The sequence below is a fragment of the Carex rostrata genome, chromosome 19, assembly GCF_964058835.1.
Source record: "Carex rostrata chromosome 19, lpCarRost1.2, whole genome shotgun sequence".
Taxonomy (NCBI): Eukaryota; Viridiplantae; Streptophyta; class Magnoliopsida; order Poales; family Cyperaceae; genus Carex; species Carex rostrata.
Window position 1 is genome coordinate 1,668,898 of NC_135936.1, and position 19,364 is coordinate 1,688,261.

General features: G+C 34.0%; 1 protein-coding gene and 1 long non-coding RNA gene across 3 annotated transcripts; one reads left to right on the forward strand and one right to left on the reverse strand.

The window, feature by feature from the left end:
* Positions 1 to 2,001: 2,001 nt before the first annotated feature.
* LOC144572010 (protein NRT1/ PTR FAMILY 4.6-like) lies at positions 2,002 to 12,207 on the reverse strand. Of its 2 annotated transcripts, XM_078321403.1 has the most exons (5): positions 12,056 to 12,206; positions 11,784 to 11,889; positions 10,499 to 10,716; positions 3,538 to 3,972; positions 2,002 to 3,213 (listed from the first exon to the last, which is right to left on the reverse strand). In XM_078321403.1, the coding sequence occupies exons 1-5, from the start codon at positions 12,056 to 12,058 to the stop codon at positions 2,230 to 2,232; spliced, it is 1,746 nt and encodes a 581-aa protein (XP_078177529.1). In that variant the 5' UTR covers positions 12,059 to 12,206; the 3' UTR covers positions 2,002 to 2,229. The 2 variants fall into 2 exon arrangements, with proteins under 2 accessions (XP_078177529.1, XP_078177530.1); XM_078321404.1 differs by lacking the exon at positions 10,499 to 10,716 and having other exon boundaries at positions 12,056 to 12,207.
* A 5,604-nt stretch (positions 12,208 to 17,811) lies between these two features.
* LOC144571366 (uncharacterized) lies at positions 17,812 to 18,217 on the forward strand. The gene is made up of 2 exons (XR_013517496.1): positions 17,812 to 17,982; positions 18,066 to 18,217. It is a non-coding gene; the product is annotated as an uncharacterized LOC144571366 (long non-coding RNA).
* The last annotated feature ends 1,147 nt before the right edge of the window (positions 18,218 to 19,364 follow it).

Genomic DNA, 19,364 nt, shown 5'->3' on the forward strand with positions numbered 1-19,364 from the left:
GCGTGGGCACCCTGCATTTCTCTCCTCTTCTCCTTCGTTCATGTTCCTTCTGACCCCTCTTTGGAGCACAACTTAAATGACATAGGACCTATTCGTTTGTTACGAGATTGTACATAATGGAATTCGATGGGGATAAGAAGTTACTTTTGAAAAATGTAAAAATCCATGGACATGGGTGCACATATAAGAATGTGTTAAAATGAGTATTCGGTTGTACTGTAAAATTAATTGTGGTAAACCATATTTTTCTTTCTAAATGCTTGATATTATACAATTATTTTTATTAATAAATTATTAATAATACAATTAAATAAAATAGATGAAATATTACTATATTGTTGCTTATTGATTATTATTTTATAAAATATAAACATTACATAAATTCCAATCAAAAAACGTATGTGTTACTTATACCGTACGTGTTTGCGATTTATGTCATTGAGACCAGATAATTTTTCATGCTTTCAGTGTGTGGGGCCTACTTAATTGATGAAATTGAGTTGGGTGGTTCAATTGCAAGTTGAGATTGCTCTAGTTAGCTACAACATCTTTTTTCTAATTGACTAAAACATGTTGACTATAATGCTCTACTGCTAAAGCTCAAGAGCTGGAAAAACAATTAATGGTGGGGCCAAGTTAAAAACGAGCTCGTGTATTCACAAGTTCCATTTTATACAAGAGCATAACCAGGATTTTTATCATTAGGCAAAAAAATTAATTGGTATAACTAGCGGGTTGCGGAGTGCCGTGATCATTAGACAAAAATATTGACTCGTATAACTAGCAGATTGTGGATTAAATAATTTAGATTATGAATTATTCAGAGTAAGTAATATTTTCTTCAATAATAGATAACAACCCGATTATAAATAAATCTATGCCTGGTTTACAAAATCCAAGAGTAGGTAACCTGTGCTTTCAATTGCTAACTGATGAAATCGTCACTAGGTGGAAGATGCAAAAAAAAAAAGATTAAAAAAAAAAAAACTGAATTTTTTTTATCAACTATCTGTTAATTACTGATGCTTGAGAAAAGCTCATACTTAGAAGCACATTGGAAGTGCATCTTAATCTCAGTAGGAAAATCCATGGAAACATTATGTTCCATGTTTCGAGTGATGATAGAAATGTGAAAACTTCTGTTTTGCTGCAGGATGAATATCTTTGTTGCTCCTCATAGAACATTTTTTCTCCATGAAATGGCTGAAAGAAGTTGGTTATTTTTCTTGTGTACTGAACTTCTGATATATGCATATATGCAGCCCACAATAGTTGCTCATCAGTATAGACCAGTGTTAATTTCACATATTTGCTGTAGACTTGGGATTAGATATACCAAAAATTCACAACCACCATTTCATTTATATATATTGTTGAAAATCAACAAAACTGTTGGCAGGAAAGACTAGAAATGCACAAGTGTGACAGAAAGCCCATAAGTCAACTTCATACAAGATTCTCTGAGTCAGACATCAGGAAATTTTTGTAAAGAAATTATAAAACTTGTATCTTTTGTTGTCATAATATGAATAATCAAAAGCTAGATTTCAGTATTCTTCTAAAGACATTCCTTTAAATGAAAAAGAATGCAGCCGTCAAGATACATTTTCAGAGAAAGGAAAGCACTTTCTGTGTACCAATTTGCCAATTTCCTTCAGAAAAACAGCTGATACTGTTAGGTGATCAGCACATGCTTGTTGTTGGGCTTGAAAGTGAGATTACACTGGACATATAAATTGGACTGGATTAAGGCCCATGTCTGATGTTTAGCTCTGATCTTTCTTCTTCTTTTTTTTTTTTTTTCCTTTTTTCCTTTTTTCACGTTCGCGTGTTGGGAATCTCTATAATATCGTGCTTGGGTTCTCTAAATAGATATCATTTCTTTCTTTATAACAATCCCATATAAGTCAGTGATTTTCATAACTTTTGAAGCAAGCGAATACCTTTTGTTGTCTTGGTTCATGAGGAACCTCTTTCATTGTTGAAATTAGTGGGCAGGGAAAGATCCTATAATTTGCTATACGAAAGAAGAGTATATATATACAGAGAAAGGACTATATGAATTAAATGCACACTTCCTCCTTTTTTTTTTAACATTAGTATGAAAAGCTAAATCAAATTTGACCATAATAACATAACTGCCATATCCATTGTTCCGTAAAGGCAAACAATATCGTTACTAGACAAATTCACACATTCACATCTAGCAATTTTTCCTCGTATAGATCATCATCCTTTTGTCCCGGATCTCATGTACCTATAACGAAATGCCCAGAAGAGGAAATGCAAATAATTCACCGAACTAAGCACACACATGAGCCAATAAAACCTCTCAAGCCGGTAATGGTTCAAGTTGCTTCCTTTAAGCCACGGTGCGTGTGATCCCTTGCCGGTTGCACTGTTAACTATCTGCACAAGTACGGAACTCAAATAGTACCCCAGTGCTAGAGAAGCCCAAGAGAGAGAAGTCGCAAGGGACCGCATTTTGGCTGGCGCCTCACTAAAGAAAAACTCGAGCAACCCAGCTAGAGTAAACAAATCAGCCGAACCCAAAAATAAGTATTGCAACGCAATCCAGAAGAAAGAGATAGGCAAAGGTTCAGTCGAGTTGAGAAGCCCTTCGTGAGTAGCAACCCGTTTTCTTTTTACCTCCACCACAGCTGCAACTGCCATGGCTATGATTGAGAGAACCAAGCCGGTACCGATCCTTTGCAAATGGGTGATGCCCATTTCGGTTTTGGTGAATCTACGCATAAAAGGAAGTATGACATGGTCGTAAACTGGTGCCAGTAACATGATAAAAGTGACAGGAAAAATCGGTAGTGATGCTGGAGGGACAGTTAAAGAGCCAACACGTGTGTCCATGGTGGCAGCTTGTTCGACTGAGAATGTTGACAGCTGGGCCAGGCAGCAATTTAGCATTATAGTTGAGAGAAAGATAGGGATGACTTTGAGCACTACTTTGACATCCTCCACTTCTTCTGTTGTGCAAAGGAGGAATTTATTTATCGGCTGCCGCTCAACTGCTCGGTTCAAAAATGTTAGTTCATTGGACAGATCTAGAGGGTTAGTTTTGGTCACGGTCTGGTTAAGTTCCTCTTTGTAATATGTTTCTGTTTCTGTTGTGGCTGGGCTGGGCCCACAATCAACCACGGCATTGGTGTTTGTCATGCCTTGCGGTGTTCGATGGCTGAAGATTGCTGTGGTTAAGACCTGTTTATATTTAGGTGATTGTGTTAGTATTGCATATTGTTTATAAATTTTTAATTTCTTTTCTTCAATGCACATATAAACAAAAATGATATAACTAAAGGTCTAATGCTGGGGCCTGCAACTTGGCCTAGTTGTTGTTGGATGTGGGCTAATGTGAGCTGAAATTGCAAACCAATGAGCGCAGCATTCTGTGTCTAATTAGTCATGTCTTGTTGACTAGAATATGCTGTCAGTATTTCCAGTTTATCAATATGTGATGTAGGTCTTATAAGCGAGGTTTTGAAGGGTTTAAATTGGCATTTTCTGTATGCATTGAGTTCATACCTTTGCTATGGTAGTAAGCGGGCTCCCAGTTGGTATCTTATTCCGATAAAGCGGTGAACCCATGAGAAATACTGGAATAGAGAGCAGAATAGTAATAGTTGAAATGCCAAAACCCCACTGCCACCCTTTGTTATCCTCCACCCAAACAACAAATGTAACAGCAATAAGACCACCACATGATAAACAAAACACAAAGTAATTGAAGAATGTCGACCGTGCCTTTCGTCCTTGAACAGTGTCTTCATCGAATTGCTCTGCACCATGCGGAGGTAGCGATCCTTTTATGCCACCAATGCCTAATGCTGTGAGGTACAGACCACCAAACAGCATTGCAGCTTGGCTGCTTGTGACCGACTGACACGGCGAATCTTGAATGGTACATGCTGGTGGTTTTAGTGAGGGTTTTTTTGCTTGAATTGTTAGGATCACCAGTCCCTGCATTGAAGAAGAGGAAAACAATAAATTTATGATGATCAAGGTTTCACCTTGGTTATTTATTGGGGCTGCGTTACAGCAGGGACTATCTTTATTATAGTGGAAATAATAAGGCAATTTCTGGGTATAACTAGCTCGTTCAAATCATTACCAGAATATTTTTTTTATTTTTTTGAAGATTTATGGATTTTAATGTGGAACTTCAGTGAATGAAATTATAATTTTCTGAACGAACTTAAGGATTGAATGCTCATTTGTCCTCATTTATTTATGTGATAATTCTATATCTAGCATACATCCAACTTAGACATACATGGACAAGTAGTGAATACTACACGGCCAAATCCTTCTATGACGTGATAATGTCGGGAGGTAAGACAGTGTGCCAATTTAGACATACATGGAGTATGAAAATCCCTCCATCAGTTAAGATCTTTACCTATCTCTGGATCAAAGGTAATAAGATACTAACTCATGATGTCATGGAAAGAAGGGGAATAATATGCTCTATGGAATGCCTCACATGTGATACCTGTCCTATAGAGACTGCAATGCACCTATTCTTTGAATGTCGGTATGCAGTTACACTATGGAATAGGGTCAGTGCCTTGCTGGGTTGTCAGATCATGTGGCCAGGTCAATCGGTACAGCATACTTATGTCAAATCGAGAAGGAATTGTCGAAGGGGCCTTACCACCAAAACCTGGGCTGTATTCTTTATTTCATCATGTTGGCACTTGTGGAAAGAACGCAACACTAAGTTCTTTGAAGGGAAGATCAGGGACCCGACTTGGGTGGCAGACAAAGCTGTACAGGAAGGAAGGCTATGGCTAACCCACTGTTAATTCGGATTCTGTTTTTTTTGTTGTTTGTTTGTTGTTTTAGTTTACTGTTGTTAACTTTAAAAAAAAAAAGCGTACATCCAACTTATATATTAGTAGTGTTCAAAATTTTCAAAACTAGTAGATGTGTTCTTAAATTAAATGCTCAGATAGGACGTATATCAAATTGTATTAAGTTCGTGCGTCTAAAATCATGTGCCAGAAAGAACTGATTTTGATATGACAGCCCATATCAAGCCAGAAAGGAGAATTAAACCCCAAACTATATAATTTTAAATAGCAGAGAGTAAAGAAAATGAGTATACACTTCTTGCATGCACAAACTCATATAACACGGCTCAAATTTTGACACCTCAACCAGAATCTTGTTTTCTCAATCAAAAGATCTCAAAAGTTGGAAAGGAACTTGCTTAATTAACTTAATTAAGTAGATCAGAAAAAAAAATCTTCTTTACTTTTATTTTAATTTAACAGAAATCTTCTTTATTTAACTTTGAGGATTCTTTTTTGCCAATTGGAGAAAATTTGGGCCTCTCTTTATTTATTTTTTCCACATAGAATGCTCGTGAAGGCTTCTAAAAAGAGACTCCCCTGTTGCCTAGCTAAAGTGGTTTTTGTTGCACCTTGCTTTTTTTAGTCTCTTTTATCTCACTCTTTTCTGATGGCGAAAGGCCACCAATCACAGCAAATTAATTGAAAAAGAGAGAAGGATTTGATTTGAACGTTGAAATGATTTTTGCAAAATTATCTACCAAACAGGATCTGACAGCACATAACACAGTCACTATTTTATTATTATATTTTCCTTAGTTTTATTCAAAAGGGATCAATAGAATCTTCTAAGATCACAACCCTCTACCACAGTCATCCCATATAAATCAGACGGCTGTTGACCTAATATCCGTATCTTCTATATTTTTCATTTTTTTTTAATCCTGAACCAAATACGACTGGAATAGTGTGAAATAAAAATCTACTAAGACTTTTAGAAACAAACAGTTTTAAAATTCCTAATGGAGTTGAGAACCAGCCTTACTTAACTCAAAAAAATTCCTAATGGAATACCCCCAAAAAATGTGATGTAAAGAACTACAACTTGAACATTTATTGTTTTTTGTGGAGCTAATAAGCTTGTCCTTGTTAATTAATTTATTATGGTGCAGTTCGAAGATGACAAGTGATGCACTATCACTCTCACAAAGTACAACATGTTTCACATTGCTAAGTTCTGTTGAGTGTTGACAACACCCCTTGGAAGATTAAGCAAAGTAATATAAAGATAAACAAAGAAAGTTAAAGAGGCAGCCTGAGTAGAGTATCTTTTAAAAGGATGAGATGATTTGAAACAACTAGACCGAATCAGGCCCACTACCAACATGAAGTTCTTTCAAACCACAATTGGATCAGATATCTGGATTTGTTGTGAGATTTGTAGCCTACTGCCCTTCTGTTTGTCTTTGCTTGTAGGATTTTGAAAAAGGGATTTGGACTATACATGCAATTTTGTTATTATTCATGGCAAAAAGACAAAATTAACATGGAGTCCTTGTTCAATCTTTGTCATCCTCTGTCCATATTTTTCATATGATTCCAAGTGATAATAAAATTTCCCCAGAAGAGCCTTTGCTTCTATGGCATTAGAGATTTTGAGATGTCAGATTTCATGTGATTGACAGAAACATTGAAAAGGAAAAGAAGGTGGATAATGCCATGTATAAAATATCCTAGAAGGCATAAATGCTTGTCTGAGAAACAATTTTAATAGACTCAAGTGGTACAATATCCTTTTCCACTTACTTTAAAAAAAAAAATCAATCGGTGAAAAATTTACCAAAGAATGATCTTATACTTGATAAAGGTTTCGTATTATTATATTATTTAATGAATATTCTTAGTTATTATATACGGCTCACTGGTGAAAGCCAAAATTACATCCAATCTAAAAGGAGAGCAAGCCATATGAGCATGGGATATATAATTAAGGTCCTATTTTGACTTTAAGTTCATTTTATTTTATTTTTGAGGGGTGGGGTTGGGGGATGAGAATTAGGGTTCCTTTCCAATTTTTTTTTTTTTTTTAAATATTGTACCTTTTAACTTTTCATTTAAATTCAGTAAATGCCGACGTTTATAGATAACCATCAATAAGCATTACCACAAGTAATGCAATCAAGATCAAGCGGTAAAGAATGGACATAAAAAATTGAGATGAAAATATTTTTGTCTCTGCTCTAAATGTACTTCATATGTTCAATACGCCATTTTGAGTTAAACAATAACAATAACATTCCTGTTTTAAATATGTTCTTTTAGTTATATTGTTAAGAAATTTCTGTCTATGTATCTTGTTGATTGCCTTTTTTTTTTCCTGAAAACCTTTGTATTAAAAACTAAATATCTTATTCTGATAGTTAAGTAATATTGTTAGGCCGTAGGTTAGAAAATCAATCAATTTTTTTTACGAATAATTAAAGTCATAAATTTAATTCCATCTTTATACTATTTTTTATTTTAATCCTGGTTTTATTCCTGCCTTTTTACCTTTTTGTACGAGAGCCGAATTTTTGGTAGAGTTGTTGGGTGCACTTGGCAATCAATGAACCTATGATGTGATGTGAGGTTACAATGTTACATGAACCCCAGAAAAAACCAAACTCAAACTTGCATGGACCACTCTAACCTAGATACGGTTTTTAATGCCCACAGGCCACACCAAAGGCTGTGGATTTAATTTTATTTTATTTCATCAAGAAAATAGGAAAATTTTGTTATCAAAGTTTCACGTGGATACTGTTGCACCAGTTGTCTTTTCCTAGGTCTCAGGCCACATCCCAATGTTAGTAGGCCGTATCACTTATCATTTCCTCTCCATTACTAGAAGAAAAGGACAGTTTCTGTTCTTTCTTTGTTGGAAACTTCTTTCAATAATATTGTAGAGAAATTAATCTGGAAGATTTGATGAGCAATTCTTGAGAATATTCAAGATTTGAACAATATAAAAACTTTTTTTTTAAGTCTATTATATATACCATTGGTTGTTTTAAGTTTCTTTTATAAAATTTATTATTGTTATTTAGGTAATCTAATAAAAAAAACCCAACAAACTATACATGATTTATAGACATGTTAGCTAGTACTATTAACTGCACATGTGTGGTGGGATAAAGAAAACCTAAATCTTAGAGGATAACTGAATCATATTATTACTTGGTATAATAAAATAAAATATCAAGGAAACCATGGGAACCACTCCATATTTTCCCCAAAATGGACTCGTGTATTATTTGCCTATCTATATAAGGGCCATATTACCTTTGACCAAGGCTAAGCGCTCCAAGTATTGTATGTAAACAGTGGTCCCTTCTAGAATCAACACGTAGGTTACGGTGACATGTAGGTTATGGCGACATCTGACATGGAACGGAGGGAAGTTCCGCCCATGAGCAGATGCAACTAAATTAAATCTTATATTACAGATTCCCTGAAATAATTCATGTAACAAACACTGATATGGGGGTCCCTCCATCACATTGGTCTCAATCAGAACGTCTATTACAGTGCATTAGATTAAACAGAGTCTCCCCTGGACCAGATGCAATGTGATGCTGGATTGAGATATACAACAGGGACAATGATATCCAGCCCCACCTATGATCCCCATACATGCATAGTGACAAATTTTGATAAGGAGACAGTGGTGCTGCAAACCAACGTATAGATTTGATAGCCCTAGAAAAGTAAAGAGAGATTGCTCATGGAAAATATATTTTTCAATGTTTTGTGCCATGATTCATGATTGCCATTTAAAAAGGAATTGTAATTAATCACTAGATAATAATTTGGTCCTGACCTAGTATGATATAATTGTGTGATATGTATTTTGATCAGACAACAATGTTTAGCAACCGCAACATGCACTTGACATAATGATGGTTTGAAATTGGAAGAAAACAAAATAACATGACATGATAAATGTGTTCAGTACAAAGTTGTAATCAACTTTTACCTAGTGGTGGACCCACCTTTAATAAGGAGTTCCATAATGCGCAGTTAACTTTGTAAGAGGGAAATGACACAAGATGCTTAAATTCTTTCCCTTATTGCTATTTTGTTTAACTCAGAATGTATATCAACAAGTCATTTTTCTTGATGGAAATAGAAACTGTCGGTTATCAATTTGATCAATGTGATGTGGCAAGTTTTGACATGAAACAAATTCATGCATGTGATTCGGAGTTACTTTTCAAGTTCATTGAAAACAGGAAACCAATAACAACCTATACTTTTCCCCCGCATCTTCTTTCCCAATAGTTTCTACATATATACTAACCAGGATAAAAGAACTAAAGCCAAGTGTTGCATTTCCTCTTTTCAGTTTTCACCAGAGGTTAAGAGAAGAAAAGAACAAAAACCTAAGCACAATTTTGTGTGGAATAGAGAACCTTAGGCTGTAAGGAACTAAAACATCAAAGTTGGATACGTTGGTTAGCATAAATGGATAACTATATGCGGTTCAGGCTTTTCTTAGAATAATGACAGATAAAAGCCTAATCTCCCAGGTGGCAGAATAAGATATCAATGCATAGAATCCACAATTGTAATAGTTTGACTTGAAATGAAGATTAGTAAGTCTAACAAATTTGTGGGCCAGAGTTACTCCATGCTTTGTCAGCAAGAACAGCTCTTTCGCCAAAATCTCAGTTCATAATAATAGTTTGTATTTTGATTCTGTCTTATATTATTAGTTCTTCTATAAACATCCCAGAGCATTGGATGCTCCAAAAATTTTTGGTACTAACCCTAATTAAATATGCTATTTTTAATTTTCTAGTCTTGCATGATGTTTCATAACAAAGTACGCAGAAAGGGACTCAGATACTACATCTTAAATTCATAATCGTTGCTTCCAGAAGTTATTTCTTTCATTTATTAATAGGCAAGTTGGATTAGTGTGCAAATAAATTCATGCAAGTGAAGGGGTGGGTCCCCTTGCTATTTGTAGCCTCTTAGTCTCTTTCTACTTTAGTCTTAATTGCAGCACTCTCACGAAGATCGATATATTCATGCCAATAACGCCATTTGAACTTCAGAGCTAATTAATATGACACATAAATATTAATACACATTATATATCCTATTTTTTATATGCAATATTGTTATATGCTTCAATTTCCCAGCGAGTAGTTAAATTGCAGATTATATTTTGGTCGTTTTGTTCCACACCGTGGTAATATATTTTATTTTTCATTTGAAAGAATAGTAAGTATAAATGGCCAAAGAGGAATAGGAAAGAAATAAAGGCCATTTACACTATAACATAATTAAGTCAACCGTAGGTTTGTAATATTGTTATCTTAATTAGATTAAGTAATTACAACTTTTTGCATTTAATATGTGTTGGATCTTATTAGATAGTTAATTGAAGTACAAATGTCGCTTTTATCAAGTGAAATAAAATAAAAACCAAGTAAATGCTAATAAACCACTTTAACACTAATATCTTGTGGATCTTATTGAGGAATTTTACTTTTTCCTAATAAATTTAAAAAATCAACATTTCATTTGTTGTGTGCGTATGTGTATGCAATTTGAGGCAATAATCTCTCGTATGAGCATGAGATCCCGTATATAATTTACCATTCTCACAAAATAAAGCCAAACTGGTACAGTAGCATAATGCGTACCAGGAATTCAATGCCAGCACTAATGAGGTAAATGACGTAAGTGGTGAAGAAGGCGTCTGAGAGGAAGCCCCCAAGCAGAGCGAGGAGGAATGCGGTGCCCATGAAGTTTGTCACAGTGGTGGCCGACTTGGAAGGAGAAAAGTGCATGAACCCCATCAGGTATGTCACGAGATTGCTCGCATTTGCCAGAAATGCCAGATTCTCCATAACCTCCACCACTGCATCAGAATCCAAAAAGCAGTTAATTTTTTTCTCGTTTCTTTTGACGGAACGAATGTATATAGAGGGAAATCGGCGTGTGAATTTAATTAAACAATATATTTACTTATCAATCAACTTGTTTTTTAAAATAGAATAGAATCCAGAATCATATAAAGTAACTACCTTCAATACTAATTAATTTTAATCTAGTAATAGGATATGAACTTATCCCATATTTCTTATTCCAAATTGACATAAAAGTAGTATTCTTCACAAGTAGTAACTGTTGAAGGATTGAGATATGTAATCTTTCTTTTGGAATCTGTACCTTTTTTCTAGAATTGCTTATTATTCCCAAGCTAAGATTTCTCGTAGTGCTTAAATTATGTAAACCAAGCACAAATCTGGTACCGAGAATTGTTTTAGTGACAAGATGCATGGTCGCTAAAATTGGTCAGACAAAAACATTTGGTATATGCAAAAACAGCGTCGAATTCATAGTTCTCTGCATTTGTTAATTAAGGTTGCATGCATGACTCCGACTATGCCGCTCATGTGGAAAGATGTAAAATGATGCCATCCTCTTGCATTTCCTTGTGAATTAAATATGTGAGCTAATAGTTTATTTATTTGAAGGGCACACCAACCAATGAAATATGTATGTATTGATTATTACTATACTGAAATTCACATAAAGGACCAGAGAAAACTGAAACATCAGTCATAAAACAGACCAAGAAAAAAAAGTATATTGGCAAGTGGCAAAAAAAGGTTGAGCAACAGAACAAGGAACATATGAGCACCCAGAAAAGCTCTTATCAAGTACAGGGGTCAAAATTAAAATTAAACAAAAAAGAGAGAATACAATTTAAAGAAATAATTCAGTTTGTTAAGCACAGCAGTTACAATTAAAAAGTCTTGGGGGCCTACCATTAAAAAAGACAAAAACAAACCGAAAGCCTTTTTTCAGTTGCTATTTTTTTTCTCTTTAAAAAGGAAAAAAATAGTCAAGCTAATAACAAAAGCACAGCATCATATTTTCAAAGTTTTCAAACTTTCGAAATTAAAAAAAGTAAATGAGTACCGAGAACAAAGGAGGCAGCAAGCATTCCGCCATGTTTCTTTCTCACAGCAGGTCTGTTTCTCCAGTCCACATATCCCTCCCATCTCTCCAGTTCTCGACCTTCCTCCTTCACAATTGAAAAAAAAAAAAAAAAAAACCATAATTTAGCACAGATTCAGAATGATTATAGATTCATTTGATGATTTGAATCACTTGCTGAGCAATTAAAAATATAGCAAAAGAGAGTAGTTGTATTGCAAATTTTCTCAACTGACTAGGTTCAGAGAACATACCATTTTCTAGAATCAATACTCGGCTTTGGACTCTTGTAGCTGCCGAGAGAGAGAGAGAGAGGAGAGAGAGGAATGAAGCCAATTTAGAGCCAGGAGACTCTGGTGGCAGAGGCCTCGGTATTTAAAGCGCCTGAGGACCTACAAAAGAGGTTTTACTTGAAAAGGAGGACTTATTTAGAAAGTCAATTTCTGAAAAAAGCGTCCTTTTCAATTAAACTTCTCAAAAGAAAATAGAAATAAGAAATGTCCCTCCCTTGCATAGACCATCAAATTCTTCTCACATTACATTTACTGATTTACGTGCAATAGAATGCATGCTTTATACAGTTATACTACCGCGAGCGTTATAACGATTGGTCCACGCGCAAATCGGCAATGGAATCCTTGGTCCGGGAGGAAAAAAGTTGGTCCATTTCTTTTTTTTTACTTGTTTTCTCTGCAATCATCCATATATCATTCCAACTTTTAACCTAACAAAATATTAAAATAGAAAATTTTAAACACTTAATTAGAAGGTAGCAATTGATCTTGATCTGATCCGATTCACACATTAGAAAAAGTTTGACTAGTATTGCATGGTAAATTTAATTTATTATGATAAAACAGTAAAATGTGTTTGGGACTCATATACTTTATTCAAGGAAAACCAAGGGTTTGTTGGAATGTACAAGATATTTTATGGATTAAATGGTAATTAATGTGTTTAAGCAACTGAAGGTGATGTCAAGATCTATATAACAACGGATTGCTATTATACTATATATAATCAGCAGATTGTAAGGGATTATTAGAGAATACAAGAGAAAAAAAGTTTACAAAAATATCTAGAGAAAACTTGGAAAGTATTTCAAATTTTTGTAACTGCAAACAAAAGGGAAGTTTAGGTTAGGGCATCTTGCCTCTCGTTTGGATACAAAATGAATAAGATTTTAATCAGTTTATGTCATGTCCTTAATCATATTTCTTGTACTTTTCTAAATTTCTGCTTAAAGCCCTCAAAATACTCATAACAATTATTTGTTTGTGGAATTCATATATACCCTTCAAAATCATTGAAATTATGTATTTCTTCCTCTGAAATTCATAATATCATATTTATTCTTTTAAATTTAAAAAACTCACAAATTTACCCAATTAGCAACCTTTCTATTAAAACTCATTTTATTCTTTATTAAAAGAACAAAAATTATGGAGTATTTTTAAGAGAAATGTCTAGTCTTCTAATTGACCCAGTATGAGGACAAATGCTTTATTTTCTTACCAGTAACGCACGCACAACCGTTTTTTTTTTAATGTCACTGTGTATGTGTCACAAGTGGAGAAATAAATCATTTGTCCTAAAAAAACCAACCAATTAGACGATTGGATATTTTTCTTACATATATTACATATTTTTATTTCATAATAATGGGTAAAATGAGAACGTTATAAATATAGAATATTTCTTAATAGAAAAAGAACTAAATTTGGTCAATTTGTGATTTTTTTAAATTAGAAGGGTAAATCTAATATTATAATTTTTAGAGGGGAAAAGTACATAATTTCAAGTTTTTGGAGGGGTATGTATGAAACTGATAGCAAAATAAATTTGTAGTTTTTGGCATCTTCATAGCAAACTCAACCATCTATTTAAACTTGAAATTGATCCTACAATTACCCATCTAAAACAAAAAAAAATTAGTATATGAACAAGATAAAAATGAAAGTACCTATATTCTCTTTCTTCACAAGAATGGAATGGCAAATTACTTGTTTCACTTCTTATTTAAATTTGTATGGTTAAATTACTGTTTATCTGAAGAACCACGTACATGAATTAATTCACGGATTTTAATTTTCCACTATAGCAAATTGTTTTATTTATTTATTTTAACCCCTCTAGATTCTAAGAAATTATAAACGGACAGTTTTGAAAATTGTCAAGTGATCTTCCATGCATCTCCATGTTAATTGATCCTGTACATTTTCTAAAAGGGTAATCTTGTCTGATAGATATCAAGTAATTGTTGCTACCCTTAAATTAACAACAGTTAGGCGCCCACAAAGTTGCATTTTACTCCCTGATATTAGATAATGTTCTTTAAAAAAAATTTCATTTCAGACATGTAAAGAGGGGAGAATAAGCATATATCTATTCATAATTTAATTTTCAACCCATTACAACTCTGAAAGCACAGCCAATTTCCCCTATCTGGTCTAAATTTTTAGTTTCTTTCTAGAATATGGACATCATATTATCAGCCAGAGCGGAGCCAAATTTCCGAAATATGAGGGTCAAACACATATATTGAGGATCAATCATACAAAATTTTGATGCTCAAAATGTGGGTCAATTTACAATATATATGATATTTTGCTCTAAATTATAGAGAAATTCATATATAAATACGAAAAAAAAAGAGTCCGTTGACTCATTCATATAATTACATAAATCTGCCCCTGATTGTGAGGATTATTAGTAAGAGTATTTGATAGAAATATAACTAGTTCGAGTATTTTCCAAAGACCAATGTATTGTGAACCACTTTTAAAATCAATGCAACATTCATCAATTAAATCCTGCTCACTTTAATCCACCATAAATATATATTTTTCCCCTTTGAGACTTATTTTTCAATACACTGTCCATGAGATATCCTTAATCTAGGAAACTATATTATTATTTAAAACGTACTAGTACTCCTGAATAATTTAGAGGGAGTTTTGAGTTTTGACACTCTACATTCAATAAATACATTTAACCTATACCATTCAATCTCAGAGATATTAATAGGCACCAACTTAGCTTTCTGGAGATTGACTTTTATGTCAGATAAAACCTCAAAAGCCGCCTTTATATAAGCAAAAGTCTTCTTAATAATTAGTATAAAATAATGTCATAAAAAATAATTATTATTGTACCGCTCTCGAGTAGAAGCTTTATCATGTTAATCCAAATTATATATGTTTTGTTTTATTTTCTTAAATAAAATGGTAATGTAGACTCTCATTAATGATAATTTTCTGTTTACAAAAACATTTTAAAAGAGATGGCCATCCAAGACTATATAACCTATTAGCAACTTTCAGAAAAGAATATGATATTTCCATCATGTTACCCAGATACTGGAAATGACTTGATTGTATTATAACTAAAAAATAATTAACCTTTTTATGATTCTTTTACCAGAATCATGCATGACATAAGCAAATGTAAATTTTAATAAATCTGTTTTTGATACTCAATAGAAAAAAATGCAATTAAAAAAAGGATTGATGAAATTAATTAATAAGATTCAGCCTATTTTTTTTTATTATATATTTGCTATACAATTGGTGCATGCCATGGTTTCTGTAAACAGTGTTAGGAGTTACACCGATCATGCCTACTAGGAGACAAGGGGGCTAAAGAGTAAGAGGTTTGCAAAGAAATGTCAATTTGGTGTCCTCTGCTGCTGCTCTGTATAACTTTCAGGCCATATTTGATAAGATCTGAAGTAAAAAGCTGAGTAAATCTCTTTTGGGCCGTTCGGCAACAAAGGATTAAGCCTCCTTAAGGCTTAATCCGCTTCCTTTAGCTTCCTTAGCCGCTTAATCCTACCGAACACCGGTTCTTTAGCGCGGATTAAGAACACCTCATTTAGCTTCTTTTTGCCCGGATCTTAATCCTCTGCTCGGACTTTAAGGCACCCATACCCCTTCCTTTAGCTTCCTTAGCAAAATCTATGGATTAAGACAACCGAACATCGGTTCCTTAGCGCTCCTTAAGCTCTTAATTCTTTGTTGCCGAACGACCCCTTTGAGTCTGAGATGACGCTTGATAATGTATGACCGTATTAGGGAGATAATGAAAGCTTTACACTTTAATCGTTCACTGTTTATTGAGAGGAGACAATTGGTTAAAAAATGACCTTATAAAGGCGACACGACTACAGATATATTGGATATCCTACTTGCATGAGGATCAGCACATTATACGGTCTCAAGGTGTCTGAAACGAATACCGCTTTATTTTAAAGAATAAGATTGACCGCAACATAGCTAAAGTGCGTTTGTAATTTAATTGTTAAAAAGAGGGCACAATTTAACAGTGGTTTCACTGATTTTGCACATTGCGATATTTTGCTCTAAATTACAGAGAAAATCTAGAGAGGTTGGTTAAGATCAAAGTGGTAATTTCTGAGCTTTGGTGTTACCAATTTATTTTTTAATTTTTAAAGTCCAAAACATCGATCTGAACTGTTCAAGTTGATTAGGCTACCATACATTGCAATGCATAAACATCTTTGTGCATTGGACTATAAATCACCGGATTCAAAGTTCAAATAACCGATACAAACCGTTCATTTTGTTCTCCATATTAATGTGCTTGGAGACCAAATTTTACATTTTTGGAATTTTTTAATATTTATTAAGCCACTTTGAAAATTATTGATCCAATGGTAACAGTAAAATCAAAAGGCACTGAATGTGTATGACAAATTAAGATATGTTGAAGATCAAATTATTTAATTATTTAATATGTACGACAAATTTTATAATTTGTAACTTCCTACACATATGATATTACTTTCACATGAATGTGATGAAATAATAATTGTCAAATCATTGTGTACAATTCTTCAAAATAAGAACCATTTAGGCCGAAATTTTTAAATATACCATTTTATAAAAAATGTTAAACCAAAACACCAGTTCTGGCTGTTTTTTACAAAAATCGCATGGCCGCTTCTGAGGGAAGCGGCCACCAGGAGCTGGGCCGCTTCTGAGCGAAGCGGCCAATATATTGGGCCGGATTGAGGCCCAGCGGGGTGGCCGCTTTGGGGGGTAGCGGCCAGGGCCGCTTCCTGGGGTAGAGGGCACCCTGAATACATAAAAAAGACAGACAGATTCATTTGACATTTGACGGAGAGAGATTCATTTGACGAACAGAGATCATATGCCACTAGTGCCGCTTCAGCTGTAAGTATTTTATTTTCTTTCTTTTTAAAAAAAAATTTAGTATTTATAATTAATTTAATTAATTTTTAAATTTAGGTTTTCTTATACTCATACCAAATGGCTGTTATGGTATCTATTTACACTGGTGGTGAGATTTTAACAGGCCCTAATGGGGTTTATTACAGTATCGGGCCTGTTTCTGTGATACCTGTAATCTCGGGTACTGATTTGTTGGTTCTGAAATCGATTATTTCTCAGAACCTCGGATTGAATCAGGATCGTAGGTTGCCGGTAGCAGCAATAATTGAGGACACGTTTTACAAATGTCAGCAATGGTTTGCTCAAAGGAGGGCAAAAGCGCAATTTGAAGCAAGCCAGGGTCAACAGTTCTCATGCCGTGTGCACGAGGTATGTTATTTTCATTAAATTATTTTATTTTTGTAATTTTTATTAATTTCAAGCAATGTATTTTTCCTAGTTGATTAACAAACGGTGCGGGAGGTCACAATCTATGACGACGCTCGGTGGATTTGGCAACTGGAACGAGTTTGAGATAACATCCACACAAGAGAAAGTTAATGCATACATGAAAGACGCTTCTGGCCGGTTTACCAAAGCGAATTATAAATACACGGTGGTAATCATGGATGAGAACACGGTTACATGCACATGCCAGAAGCCGCAATTAAACAGAATACCGTGTTCTCATGTTCTGGCAGTGTGTCGTCTCCGAGGCATTGACCCTGGAAGGTTTGTACATTACTACTACCACATACAAACACTTATCAACACATGGCTGGGTGAATGGCATGTGTATGACAATCAGTCTGATTGGCCGGAAAGTGAAGGCCCGATCCTTGTTCCAAATGACAAAAATATTACCTTGGGTCGAAGGAGAGTTAATAGGATTCCGATGTGGCTTGATTTACTTCATAATAGAAGGAGAGGACATCAGACTCGCCGGGATACACAAGAACAACAAAACAGAGCTGCTCGAGATGCACGAGGTAGTTAACTCATACATTTTTGTTATTCAATTTTCAAGTTGAGAAATAGGAGTAACAATACATTTTTGTTATTAAATTTTCAGGTTGAGAAAGAGGCAAGCAATGTATTTTTATCCGACGGTCAAGTTTAGATTTGTATTAACATGCAGACACCTATTTAGGCAAGCATTACTCGTTTATTGTATTAACATGCAGACACCTATTTAGGCGCACTATTATTGTTTGTTTTGATTTATTTGTGATTTATTTGTTGTTTTATTGTTTGTTTTACAAATCGTTACGTTCGGATTTACTATGACGAAAAATAATGAAAGATAAAAGCAAAATAGTACAATAAATAACAACATAAAAGAAAGATAAGCATCCTGATATAACAAATCATAGTATATGACAACACTAGAGTAAAAAAAATACAAAAGCAAACGGTGCGCCGGCTGGAATGATACTATGAACGGTGCGTTTTTTATGTATTCAGGGTGCCCTCTACCCCAGGAAGCGGCCCTGGCCGCTACCCCCCAAAGCGGCCACCCCGCTGGGCCTCAATCCGGCCCAATATATTGGCCGCTTCGCTCAGAAGCGGCCCAGCTCCTGGTGGCCGCTTCCCTCAGAAGCGGCCATGCGAAATTTGGAAAATCCAGCCGAAAATGGTGTTTTGGTTTAACATTTTTTATAAAATGGTATATTTAAAAATATCGGCCATTTAGGCCCTATTCAGCTGTCACTGTCTCTGTTTAAAAAAAAAATTTACTCAGAGTGATTTTTTTTTCCACACGCATAATGTTTCGGCTATTCAAATTGGACCCGAATTTAAGCCCATTCTCGTTCTCGCCTGATAGCCGAACTATCCGACATTTTTATTTTTACCTAATTAAAAAAATAATTTAATAATAATAACCATGATCCAAGAACATTATTAAAACTACCCAACCCGTGAAATTTTTCCACGGTTCCAACCCCTTTTTTTTTTTTTTTTTTACAAAACAGAATTTTTTTTTTATTTTTTATTTTTTGAATTGAAATATTAGAAATGTTGAATATATTTCTTTAAAAATAGATGAAATACAATATAATTTAATTTATTAGAAATACTGTAACAAATAACTCGGATCAATATTTTTCAGGCCGGATTTTTCACGGCTGTAAGAAAAATTAATATATTTCTTTATGTGTTATTGGAAAAAACTAAAAATACTTAGATTCTGAGTTATTGATCCCGGTTCAAAAGTCATTTCTAGGTAATCCAGAAAATATTGTAATCTTTCTAATACATTTAATTTATAAAAAGTTATATCTATTTTGAGAATTATTTTTGAAAAACAATTATTAAATAAATTAAAGTTTTTATTTTTTTTCAAAAATAGATACAACTTTTTATAAATTAA

Coding starts and splice junctions, on each gene's coding strand:
- LOC144572010 (XM_078321403.1), bottom strand. Junction 10,717..11,783: donor TGCTGCCTCCTTTGTTCTCG/GTACTCATTTAC, acceptor ATTCTGATGCAG/TGGTGGAGGTTATGGAGAAT. Junction 3,214..3,537: donor CGCTTACTACCATAGCAAAG/GTATGAACTCAA, acceptor AAATATAAACAG/GTCTTAACCACAGCAATCTT.